Source organism: Diorhabda carinulata, chromosome 2 (assembly GCF_026250575.1).
Source record: "Diorhabda carinulata isolate Delta chromosome 2, icDioCari1.1, whole genome shotgun sequence".
In the NCBI taxonomy this organism is placed as follows: Eukaryota; Metazoa; Arthropoda; class Insecta; order Coleoptera; family Chrysomelidae; genus Diorhabda; species Diorhabda carinulata.
Genome location: NC_079461.1, coordinates 27,210,606 through 27,222,696, shown reverse-complemented (window position 1 = coordinate 27,222,696; position 12,091 = coordinate 27,210,606). Strand labels below are relative to the sequence as shown.

At 29.8% G+C, this 12,091-nt stretch overlaps 1 protein-coding gene across 1 annotated transcript; it reads right to left on the bottom strand.

Annotated features, from left to right (window-relative positions):
* Positions 1–7,236: 7,236 nt before the first annotated feature.
* Positions 7,237–11,932, bottom strand: LOC130904163 (charged multivesicular body protein 2a). Its single transcript, XM_057816755.1, has 4 exons — positions 11,321–11,932; positions 10,962–11,272; positions 9,924–10,057; positions 7,237–9,584 (listed from the first exon to the last, which is right to left on the bottom strand). Exons 1-4 carry the CDS (start codon positions 11,486–11,488, stop codon positions 9,457–9,459), a joined length of 741 nt encoding a protein of 246 aa, XP_057672738.1. The 5' UTR covers positions 11,489–11,932; the 3' UTR covers positions 7,237–9,456.
* Between the last annotated feature and the right edge of the window lie 159 nt (positions 11,933–12,091).

Genomic DNA, 12,091 nt, shown 5'->3' with positions numbered 1-12,091 from the left:
AATCTAGTCTCGTCGGTATACAACACATATTTTGAAAAATTTCGATTTTTACAACACTTTTGTAAAAATCAGTTTGAAAATTCAATACGCACCCGAAAATCTCTAGGTTCTAATGCTTGAACACTAGGCAATTTGTATGGATACACACTTAAAGCTCGACCTACATTTCGAGTATTTAATTATGGTCTTTCAAAAATATTATTTAATATTTCCCCTTCCAAATGCGCAGTCATTGTTGTACGTTTCTTTTAAGTAACAAGTTTCCGGTTTTTTCAGCCTTCTTTCAATTCTAACAAATGTAGAATGATGTGGAATTCGACGATTGCGAAATATTTGTTGGTATAAACGAGCTGCCATTCTACCAATTTTTCAAGCTTTCCGATAAATCATTAACATATCGGTCAATTCTTCAAATGAAAAATTCATTTTATAACAGCAAAATTAAAGTAAAAACCATTTTAAAATTCTATGATTTAATGTACCAAGATCGTGTTAAATATACAAAGTGTTAGGAACTATCAAAAATATGACACGTGCCTAGTAGATTATAATTTCGAAATATTTAGTATTTACCTGTAATTACCTGTAGATGTTTATTTAGAGGCAACATTACAACACCATTCATTTTAGCTCCATAAAATGTTATTAGGTTTTTAATTGAAAATAATCAGGCAATTTAAAACAAAATTAATAAAAGAATTTGCTCCAGTGGCGTAAAAAATAGAATGCAGAAAATGTAGCATTTCTTTTTCTAAAGGTCGTAATTTTTGTGTCTTTGGCTAACAAGTTCCATTCAGACTGTTGCTTTGATAACCCCAAATCACGTGTTAAATCATTCAACTTACTTTGAACAATTAAATATGACTCTCCGGAGAAAAATAGGGTCGGTGCATTATTCTTCGGAGCTTCTTGATGATACGTTGTCTCCAATATCTTCTAAAACAATATTTTACGGATCTAAAGGCGCAATCGGTACTGGTAAATCTTCGTTATGGGGAACAGGTTATATAGTAGACGGCAAATTTGGATACTCGATCTTGTGCTTTCTTTTCTTAGAATAATCTTCAGTCTTGGTTAAACAAAAATAGCAGTCGTCAAAATGGTTAGTAGATTCCCGCCATACCAATGGAATTGCAAAAGCCATGTTTTTTTTTCTTCCCATTCATCCACTGCACCCATGACACGCTACAACTAACACAGCACGCATGGGGGGGCCCACTTGGTCTCCAATTAAAGCACCAAAATATTTGAAATAGGCTTTTTTCACATTTGCGGAAAATGCCTTGGCTTACGATTTCACCATAAATTCTCCACAAATATTGTAAAATTTGTCAGAAGATTTTCAACTGCGGCGCGTTTGACTCGACATTTTCGTATTTCTAATCACTTATGAATAGAGAACCACACAATTTTGAATGTTAGTTTATGTTTATTATTCTGAATAATACAATTCTGGTATTTTTTTCGGCCATAAAATTTATCGATATCAACCGCCTCTTTATATAAAATTACCTATCTTCTAATGTAAACAGGGATAATTAAGCTATTAAAAAGTTGTATGTGTTAGTGCTTAATAAATATTTTTTCTATTATTGGAGGGGTATTTCCATTTTAAAAATAAAGGTCTCGCCTGTGTTACGAAAATCTTGTTGGCCAGTGAAATTTATCAATTTCAATTAATTGTTTTTTTGTTAGTGTAGTACTTAGTCGAGAAACAAACCTCTTCGCAAATATTTTTATACCTCAATATCTGATTCATACTGTTCTTTATGATGTTGTCTGTTTCATAAAGAGAAATACCTAAATATCTTAATTACTTACAGACTATATTGCACTTCCTCAAAATTTTCATTCTATTAATTTAACATTAACAACGTTACACAAATTTCTAAGATGTATAAATGTGTGTACCTATTTAGTTAAGTACAAAACATATAATTATGAGTATGGTATTTTAGTTATATATTTTTTATAAAATAAACAATTTTTTTTCGGGCGCTAAATAAAAAATACAATTGAAATTAATTATAACGAAAAAAGATAATTTTATACTTTCGCGGTCCCCTCTTTTTTCGCTCTAGAAAATCGAAAAATCATCCGATTTGGATGAATTTTTTTTTAAATCTTCGTTTTTAGGGCGGATTTACGAAAAAAATTATCGGAATAAAGAAAATGATTACTTATATTGCTTTCAGGGCTTTAAATGTTCATGAAAATGCACTCATTCACGTATAATTGTTGATAACTTTTTTTCAATAAAACAAATGAGGTTGTTATATATATTTTTCATAAAAAAACGAGCAAATTGAAAAAAAAATAGAGAAAAATGTTGTTTTATCATGTTGTTACAAATAAAAATAATAAATTTCTCTTAAAATTCACCTTTTCTCACATATAATCATTTGTACCTTTTTTATTAAGTAATCATTAAAGTGTATAATATTAAAAGTAAACTTTGAAAAACTTTCGTCATTAAAAAAATGGACTAAGATAGAACGTTAAAGAGATTGTGGCAACGGGCGGGGGAGAGGGATTGGGGGTAGGCGTTCGAAAAGCAAGATCAAGACATTTCTTCTGAATTTTTAGTACACCCCTCCCTAACCTAATCTAACCAGTATAAGTTTTCATTTTGTTGTATTCCCATATTTTTTTTATAAATAAGTAAAAGCGAAGATTTAAAAAAAATCGGATGATTTTTCGATTTTCTAGAGCCAAAAAAACGAGGAGACCGTGAAAGTATAAAAATGCACAAAAAAAATTATTTATAATACTTTTCTAAATACAAAAACATAATTAGTATATTTAGGAATCATTGATATTAATTGTAACATTTATTGTACAATTTGTATTATTGCAGAAGTTTAATACCCTCGGTATTTCTTTCTTTAGAACCAAAAATGTTGAAGCAGACGGTTCGCTGATGATACTTACATTTTTGTATGTATTCTTCAATGAATCCTTTTGCTACGCCATCCTTCGTGTCTTTTCAGACTAAGCAAATCAGCACGGCCGTTAACATGTTTACCGAAGAACGCATTAGCCCATGCCCCGTATTTTCTTCAGGATTTTCAAGTTTCAGGTATTTTGCATCAAGTTTCGGGACAGCACAACAAATAATCTTCGGCTGTTCATATTTTTAGGCCTTAGATTTGCATATTCACTATTTACTAACCTAAACTAACGTAGTGTTCAATTTTTGGTGGAAATTTCAATTTAACTACCGAAGTTCTAATTATTAATAATTTATCCAGATGAAACATGGGTTGACAGTCACGATGTAGTAAGTTTAGACGGGTTGACAATAGTGAAAAGTGCTGTTTGAAGTGGCCATGTGCAGCTGATTATCATGAAGATATGACAGCAGAATTATTGAACAGTGGTTTTACGGCTTACATACACTACCAGAACTGCACACCTAGAATTGCGATTTATCTTCAAAAATTTATATCTTTGGAAAAAATATGAATTTTTTTATGCCGATTTTAGCGGCTTATAAAGGGGTTCTTATCGATTAAAAGCACATCAAATAACACATTCACATCTGACATAAAAATATAATAAGTAGGGTACTCTAAAGATATAAATATAATTTTTTTAAGTTAAACCATTTCGATTCTGAATAACTAAATGAGACGGTTTGTTGCAGACGAAATTCTTCCTATTTATAAAATAGACATTTTCAAAAAAAGATGCCAATGGTTTTTTCTGCAACCTCAAAAAAGATGTCGATTTATGGTATGCCGCAAGAGCGGCTTAGAAAGAATGCATTGGGGTCAAAGGATTTTTAGATATATTCTAACGAATCAGATCACTCTAAATAAGATGAAAAATAAACTATCCCAGATGTAATAGAATAGATGATTTTTGGATTAAACTTATCGGAAACAGTAGTTTTCAAAAATTTCTTAAGACCTTCCGACAGCAAAGAAAGGAGTGAAAATTTAAATGAATAATCACTTATAGGCCAAGATTAGTGTACGATTTTCTGAAAAAATTAGTGGCCTAATAAATGGAGATATTTCAAAATCTATAATACTCTCTTTGAGGAATGGAAAAAGGAAAACCAGAAAAGGAGAGAAACTGGAAAAAAATCATTAAGGACTCAATAGCTTTGTTGTTATTATACTTGTATTTTCTAAAATAAATATTCATCGTGATAAAAGTGTAGTAAATTCACGAAATTTCAAAAGGGAAAATGTGAAAACTAATCTGGAAAAACCGGGAAAAAAATTGGAATTTTTACTAGACACAAATCTACACCAAAGATCCCAAATCCTAAAATCACTTTTACCAGTAGATATTTTTCATCTGAAGCTTCGCATAAAAGTTTGATTTCTTATTCTGCCGTTATTACCATGGAATTTTTTGGCAGCCTGACGTTTCAAAAAAGCAAAAGTTTTTGGATTTTTTTGTTACTAGCAATTTGTTTTATAGCTAAACAACTCTCTAGCATTGAAAACCGACTATACCAGCCTTGTCCCATTTCAGTTGGCCCACTTAGAAAAATTCGAAATTATTAAACTTTATTTTAAAATGCCAAAAGGTTAGTAAAATGTTTTGAACTTTTAGTTATAAGTCTGAAATAGGTTTTGGATGAATATTGTCAAATATTTTTAATGATATTTAATATGATGGAAATAGATAGATCTTGTTGTTGATAATAATTTTTTATGCATATACAATGGTTCATTGTTTCCAAAATTGTGTTCAAAGTTTCATTAGGTCTAAAATACGCAAATAATAAAGTAGGATGTAATAAGTCATATTTTCAAAAAATGTTTTTTTTAAGTGACAGATAGGTTTTTGAAGTCATAAGGTAAATATAATTTTTAAAATTGGATTAACCATAATAAACTTATTCAAAAATGGGAAAAAGAACTCAGAAATCCCGAAGGTTGTAAACATGTCAAAATACAGTGTTCGAAATATAGTTCGCTTGTATAAAGTAAATGGTTCGATTGTCCCTAAACGTAAGAAAATCTAAATTGTCAAACAAAAATAAACAAGCGTTAAAAAGAATAATTCAACAAAACAGACGTGCTAACTATGGTCAATTAAGTGTACTTTGGAGTAATGCAGTGAGTAGGCGGGTTTCAAGATCCACATGTCACAGAGAGGCTCAAAAATTAGGATTTCGGACATACAAGGTGAATTTTGTAACACCTTAGTTTAATGAATATTTTTCTAAATTTAAATTTTCTTTACATAGGACAAGGAAAAGCCATTATTGACTCAAATCCAAAAGAAAAATAGACTTAAATGGGCCAAAGAGCATAAAAATTGGAATTTTGAACAGTGGAGCTGTACACATTGGAGTGATCGAAGTAGAGTTATTCGACAAAAAAATGAAGCTTTTCATCCAGATTGTTTGAAGCGGAAAGTGAAATTTCCGGCATCTGTGATGGTGTGGGGTTCGATATCTGCAAGAGGAGTGGGAAAACTACATTTCATAAATGGAACTGAAAAGTACTTGGATATTTTAGAAGAATCATTGTTGCCAACAAGAGAAGTAACTTTAAGCGCTGAGAAAGCCTTTATTTTTCAGCAAGATAAGTCAAAAAAGGCCTTAAAATGGTTCTCAGACAACAATATTCCACTTTTAGAGTGGGTTTCAAGTAGTCTAGATTTATCACCAATAAAAACACTTTGGCATGAAATGAAAAAGCAGTTGCGTGCAAATCCAGCTAGAACTGTCATGGAATTAAAAGAAAGACTACAAGAAATTTGGGATAACTTTACTCCCGAACACTCGAATACTGCCAGAATTTAATAAAAGCCATGCCTCAAAGAATTAAGACTAATATTAATAATGAAGGGGATGTTACGCATTTAAAAGTATGTTTAATATTTAAGCTTTTCTGATTACATTTGGTTTTTGTTTTTTTTTTAGTTTGTAATTATAACTTATGTTAAGACTTGTAACTCCTGTAAAAGTATCTAAAATGTTTATAGAAAATATAAAGTGCTCAAAACGAAACAATTTGCCGGTTTTTAATAGCTGAAAAGGCAATAATTAGTAATTTTTTTCAATTGGGCCAACTGAAATGGAACTGGGCTTGTATAACATGGAAGATTTCATATTATTGGCTTTTTGGACAAAATAAACTAAAAGAATATTATCCACTTGTTTTAACATTTTTGAAATCTCGCCATTCCATAGAAAGTCGATACTCGTGTTCATACCTCGACTATATTTTGCTGGTAACAAATCAGCACTTTCTTGACACATTTATTTCCATTTTTGAAACTAACAAGAATTAAAATGACAGAGAATAAAACAATGCCGATAATAAATATATCGTTGCTATGGAAATGTTAGTCATGTTGGTACTATTACAATGTATTATGAAAATAAAATGTTCTTAAATTAATTCTTATCATTTTCTGCTTTTTTTTTTAGATAAGTATTGTTCATTACACGTCCAGAAATAGATTTTTCCGTACTTGTATAACTTCCCAAGAATTTGTTGCGCACGCACGAAAAAATCCTTATTTTTAAACTTTTAACGAAATATATTGTATCAACTCAACAATTTATCCATCGTGAACCACTTAAGCTCTTTTAGGATCGGTTGAGAAGTGCGATCGAGAAGCTGAGTCAAGAGAGCTCAAAATTAATTAACAGAAAATTATGTACATGAGAATCTCAAGGAAAACCCCAATTTCCCAAACCACATTCCAAGTCAGAGAGGATCGCTTTCATGTGTGCCACCAATTCAAATATCTTGAGGCCTTGATAACTGAAGATAATTACGTGACAACGGAGATCAAGACAACAGTTGCTGCGGTAAACAGATGCTTTTGCGCAGTCCAGAGAGCGCTCAAGTTTAGAGGGCTCTCACGAAGATCAATGCTCACAATTTAAAAGACAATAATACGTCCCGTAGTCACATACTGAGGAAGAGTCTCCAGCCAAAGAAGTAAAATTGCAATAAATCTACACTACGTATAAATCCCATTAAATCAAATTTTACATTAGTTTAACTAAATGTGAATTTGTAATATTTAGAATGTATTAGAATAATGTTTTTTATTATATTCATTGAATTCTAGGCAATGATGACACACGGCATTTTTCAAGTTATGGATTTCTTGTCTTCACGTACCAATCTCAAAGTTGATCTGCTTTTTGTAACCAACAGAACCTAACCAAGCTAAATTTGTTTTTTATTGATCCTTGGATTTTTATAATAAACTAGGTACATTATTTAGGACTTTATAGGTTTTGAATAAAAGTTTGTTTTATTCAATTTATTTTTTTTTTGCAAAATTAAAATTATGTAAAAAGATCTAACAGAAATGTGAATAAGCTATATACTTTAAAATATATAAATTTTGTAAACTACTATACAGTTTGAAATTCAAAAATCTCTGTAAATCAGAAACGTACGAGTATATCAAAGTATTTTATATAAAAATTTGGCCAACTATAAACACATGTAGATCACTCAAGAAGATGCATTCTAAAATTAAAATAGATAATATGAATGGTTTTCTTTTGATTAAAATGATAATTGTGCTGCAATGAAGAAGCAATTGTTGAAACTAAGTCTATTTTGAGGCAAAAGACAAATACTTCGACAAGCATGGCATCGAGAAGTTAGAGAAGCATTGGTCTTGAAGGAGATCACATTAATAAATGAAATTGATTTTTGACAAAAAAAATGTTTTCTTATTTAGTAACAAGACTTATTCAGTGATGGTTTAGCACATGGAAAATTGAAAATCGTTTAATCGCTTTTTCACATTACCTATAAATATTAGAAAATAAAGCCCCACTGCCTCAAAAATTTGTTTTTGATTGTAATTCATTTTAAAAAATATATCAATTCGGGCTTCTGGATAAATATACATTCAAGTTATAAACTACTCAAACCAAGTGATGGTTAAAAATGTTTTATGTGTATTGTTTAAAAATGTAAATTTTCAAATATTTCTTATTTAATTTTCATTCCATTTTATTTTAGAAAATTTTACTTATTAATCGAGTTTGTAATACCCTCATGTCTAAAGTATTTTAGCTAAACATTTTTTCATTCGGTATACTTGTCAACTTTTGTAAAACATATTTTTACTAATTGTAAAACTTGAACGTGAGGAAACCTATTTATGATTTAATCTGATCTAATCTAATCTTCAAACATATTTATTTAATTGCTTTATTAGCTCAGTTTTTCCAGTTAAAGATATATTTTAGAAGATAGCCATTCAAGCTTTCTTTTTTTTATCACCACTTTTCTAATTTGAGTTCGAGTAGTAACTACTAGTAACTAGTAACCATGAAACATGATCGCATACCGCGGATCTTCAACTGAACTTCAAGTTACATATTCCTAACAATATTTATATAGTCAGTCATTATAGGGGATTGGCCTCAGAAAATCGGAATACCCAGTATATTACCTCTTAAAATTGGTATTTTGGCATCCTAAAACTATTCTCAAAATTCACATATAATTGGATGGTCGCAAGTTTTAAAGTCAGGTCACAAAAATCGATTTTTTTTTCTTAATTTTTTTCAAATATCTCGTTTCCTATGGGTTCTCTGCTATTTGTATTTATTATCAATATTGTAGAGAATTCAATTCTCTACAACATTTGTAAGTAACATTTTTTTATACCTTGACTGTTGAACACATTTTGTTTGAGAAACTGACTAATTTGGATGAACTTGCTGCAGTATTTGAAGAAGAAAACTGTCCTATCATGATTATTTTACCACCTGCATCAGATGAATTACTCAATACTATATTCTGTAAATGAAAAAGTGATTGTGCAACTGCTATGTCGATTTTCCGAGATATTCACCAAATTTGGCCTAGAACGACTATATAATAAAAATTCTAATAAATAACTGTTAACTTGATATCAATTATCAATTTATTCAGTTAACTTCGTCGACTTTTATCTTAAATCTCTTTAAATCCAAAATAAGTTTATGATTGAAAATATGTATCCTTCCAAATTTTCATGTTGTTTCAAATTTGTATTTTCTAATTGATGTGAATTATTCATATATGACCTCAGCTTTACTTTTTCAAATATAAATCCTGATTTTTAAAACGTAGCTTGGGCAAACTTCACAAACCCAATTATTCCAAACTATATTTTCCTGCTGTTTTAGAGACAATAAAAAAATCATACCAAGTAAATAAGTGACCAATATTGTATGTTAATCTAACAATATTCTGTTAGAAATTATCCCTGGTTTAATTTAAATAAGTGTTAAATATAGAGGTGATTATTCTTTAAATCTTTCAGATTTTTCAAAATTATTGGTCTACTCATATTTTATCATTTTTCTTGATAAACAAGTACTGTTCTGGCCCAGAGATTTTTGTATTAAGGGACATCCCAAGTAACAAAATGTTTAAATCCAAATATTTACAAATATATGTTTGTTTATCAAACAGGATATTCAAAAGAAGCGGCCAATAAATTATAAAAGTACTGTTTTTATTCCCTACGTAGATTATCTAATCTTGCCTGCAGGTCAGCATCAGCATCTGAAAGCCCACCACCACCTGAACCGCCATTGTTTGAATTATTATTTCCACTTGTTCCACTCCCTCCATTAGAACCACCTACAACACATAATTACTAATTAAATGAGTCATAGAAAACAGATAAGGAACTTTAAGAATACAAATTTTTAATAGAACATCACTATTATAATCAAAAATAGAAATAGGTATGATTTGATTATACTCAATTATTGCAATTTGTTTAACTAAAAAATACACAAATATTCAAACTGTTAAAATAATTCAACTTCAACTAGTACATAGTGTATCATTCCATAAAGTACTCTTATAAACATTATTTAAACAATTATTTGACACACTTTTGTACAAAGAAGGCAAAAGAAAGCCAGAAAATTACAATTACATCTACTAAAACTAATAACTGTTATTTTCAAATACCTGCAATAACTGCTGCGGCTGATGGCTGTTTTTGTCCAGTAGCTGGTAGACTTCCACCAGTTTGAGGTAAACCAGAAAGGGTATCACCCAATTGAAGACCCAGCTCATCCAAAACTTGGTTTACAATTGCATCACTGAAAAAAGGGCATATCATCAAAGCAACCAATTACTATTTTCATAATGAGTTAGGGATAGAAGGGAAATCTACAAGGAATGTCGAACAGATACTTTCCATGTTTGCCGTTATTTATATATCTGCATTTGGGTAAAGTTAGACCAGCCTTCTTGGAAATTCAAAAAAATTGTGGCAGGTTTGTTCTACTTGTGCTGCGAAACGATTTTTTTTTAATATTGAAAGTTCTATGAGCTGATAAATTTTTATCATTTTAGTATGTTTACTTATTTTTTGCATAGCATTAGAGACAGGAATTCATGGTATACTTTTCTCTATATTTTTATGTTTAGCACCATTTTGCTTTCTTTTCATAACTCTTGTATTTAACTGATAGTCAGCAATTACATACATTCCATATTCTATTTAAAGAATAAATAATTTTATTATTGATAACTTTCTGTTATTGCTTTATTAATTACCTATGAAATATCTTATGTGCTATTTAACAAAAAAGTAATATGTGATTAATAAAGGCCTTAAAATATTGAGTGAGTTCACAAAAAAATCATGTTCCTTCCGAAGGATTAATTCAAATTCCTTAAAATTTACACATCCTTTGATCTTGACAACCTTGCTGTCTTGACTGTTGGTAGGAATATTTGAATGTTTAAGGTCACGTCTTTTGTTTATATGGGGGAAATAATTAGTTTTAACTGCATACAACTAATTGAAAATATGATGAAATATATTATCTATAGATCCAATAATATTGGTACGTTAAAAATAACTAAAGAATTAGTTTTATAAAATTGGGTGTATTTAAGAATATGAAATTATTTATCTGTCTACTATCTTTTCTGTGGTATTTACCATTCACTAACCTTTTTATGAATTTATATAAAGTATATGATATAAAAAAATACCTTTCTTCTTCATCATCATCTCCTTCCATTGCATCATCAATAGCATCATTCATAACTTCTTCCTTCATATCCATAATTTCGGATTGTTTTTCAAATTCTTGTAATATTCTTTGTATTTGGGGTAAATTAAGTTGTTTATTCATACTCTGCATAGCTTTAGTAACGCCTTTCATTGCTTGTGCCATAGCATTTTGCGATCTAAGGGTTTGTATTTTTAATGATACTGCTTGGATATTTGCTTTCATCAACATAAATTTCTTTACATATCTCCTAGTTCTAACCAAATCTTTAGCCATTATTTTTACAGCGTCCTGCAAATAATTGTGTTAACAAATAAAATTTCTAGTTCTATAAATTACCATTTGGCCTTCTTTAGCTAATTTTTTAATATCAATTATAACTTTTTTTTCTTGCTGTTCCATTTTCTGTTTTTCTCGATCTAAATCTCTCATAGCTTTATTCAATGCCCTTTGATTTTTACGTAATAGTTCTTCGGGGGTAACTTTCTTACCAAATAACCACTCCATTTTGAAAAAAAAATTAATCTTGTAGATCAAATAATTGGGAAACACCTTTCAATCCAGTTAGTTTTTATTATATTTCAAACCAAATTAAACATGACTCATATGGTTAATTCGAACTTTCTTCTTTTTTATTATAATGGCCTTTTATCCAAAAGAAAACCTTTAAAAACAGCATTAGCCCTTCTTGAAAATGTATATAACATGGAATATAATGCATTTAAATCAATTTCAACAAAGAGGACTCGCAAATCAGATAGTTGGTTTTAATATGGAGCATATATAAGAAATGCTTTCGTACAATTTATAATTAATTCCCACCTATTTGCTAAGATAGACACCTGCACAAAAGATTATTCTTAGTTGGACCCAGCAGAAAAAAGGATATGAGACACTGATTTAGTGAATACCTGAAAGTTGTTTGGTAAAATTTTCGTACAACCAAGGTTTTTGAAAGGTATAATTTGACGGGTAAGGGGTTTTCGGAAACTATTATCCGCATCAGGTAAATCACCTATCAGCTGATCGCGTGTGATCAAGATTTTTATCAGTTTCCGAACAACGCATTCAATTTTTAGCGAAAATCACAAATTTAAAACTCCACCTACC

What these genes read in the sequence shown, in the direction of transcription:
- LOC130904163 (XM_057816755.1), bottom strand. Translation starts at nt 11,488, where the DNA reads ATGGAGTGGTTATTTGGTAAGAAAGTTACCCCCGAAGAACTATTACGT. An exon ending in GATGATGATGAAGAAGAAAG is followed by an intron (nt 10,058 to 10,961) that starts GTATTTTTTTAT and finishes CCCTTTTTTCAG; the next exon opens with TGATGCAATTGTAAACCAAG. An exon ending in AGCCGCAGCAGTTATTGCAG is followed by an intron (nt 9,585 to 9,923) that starts GTATTTGAAAAT and finishes TATGTGTTGTAG; the next exon opens with GTGGTTCTAATGGAGGGAGT.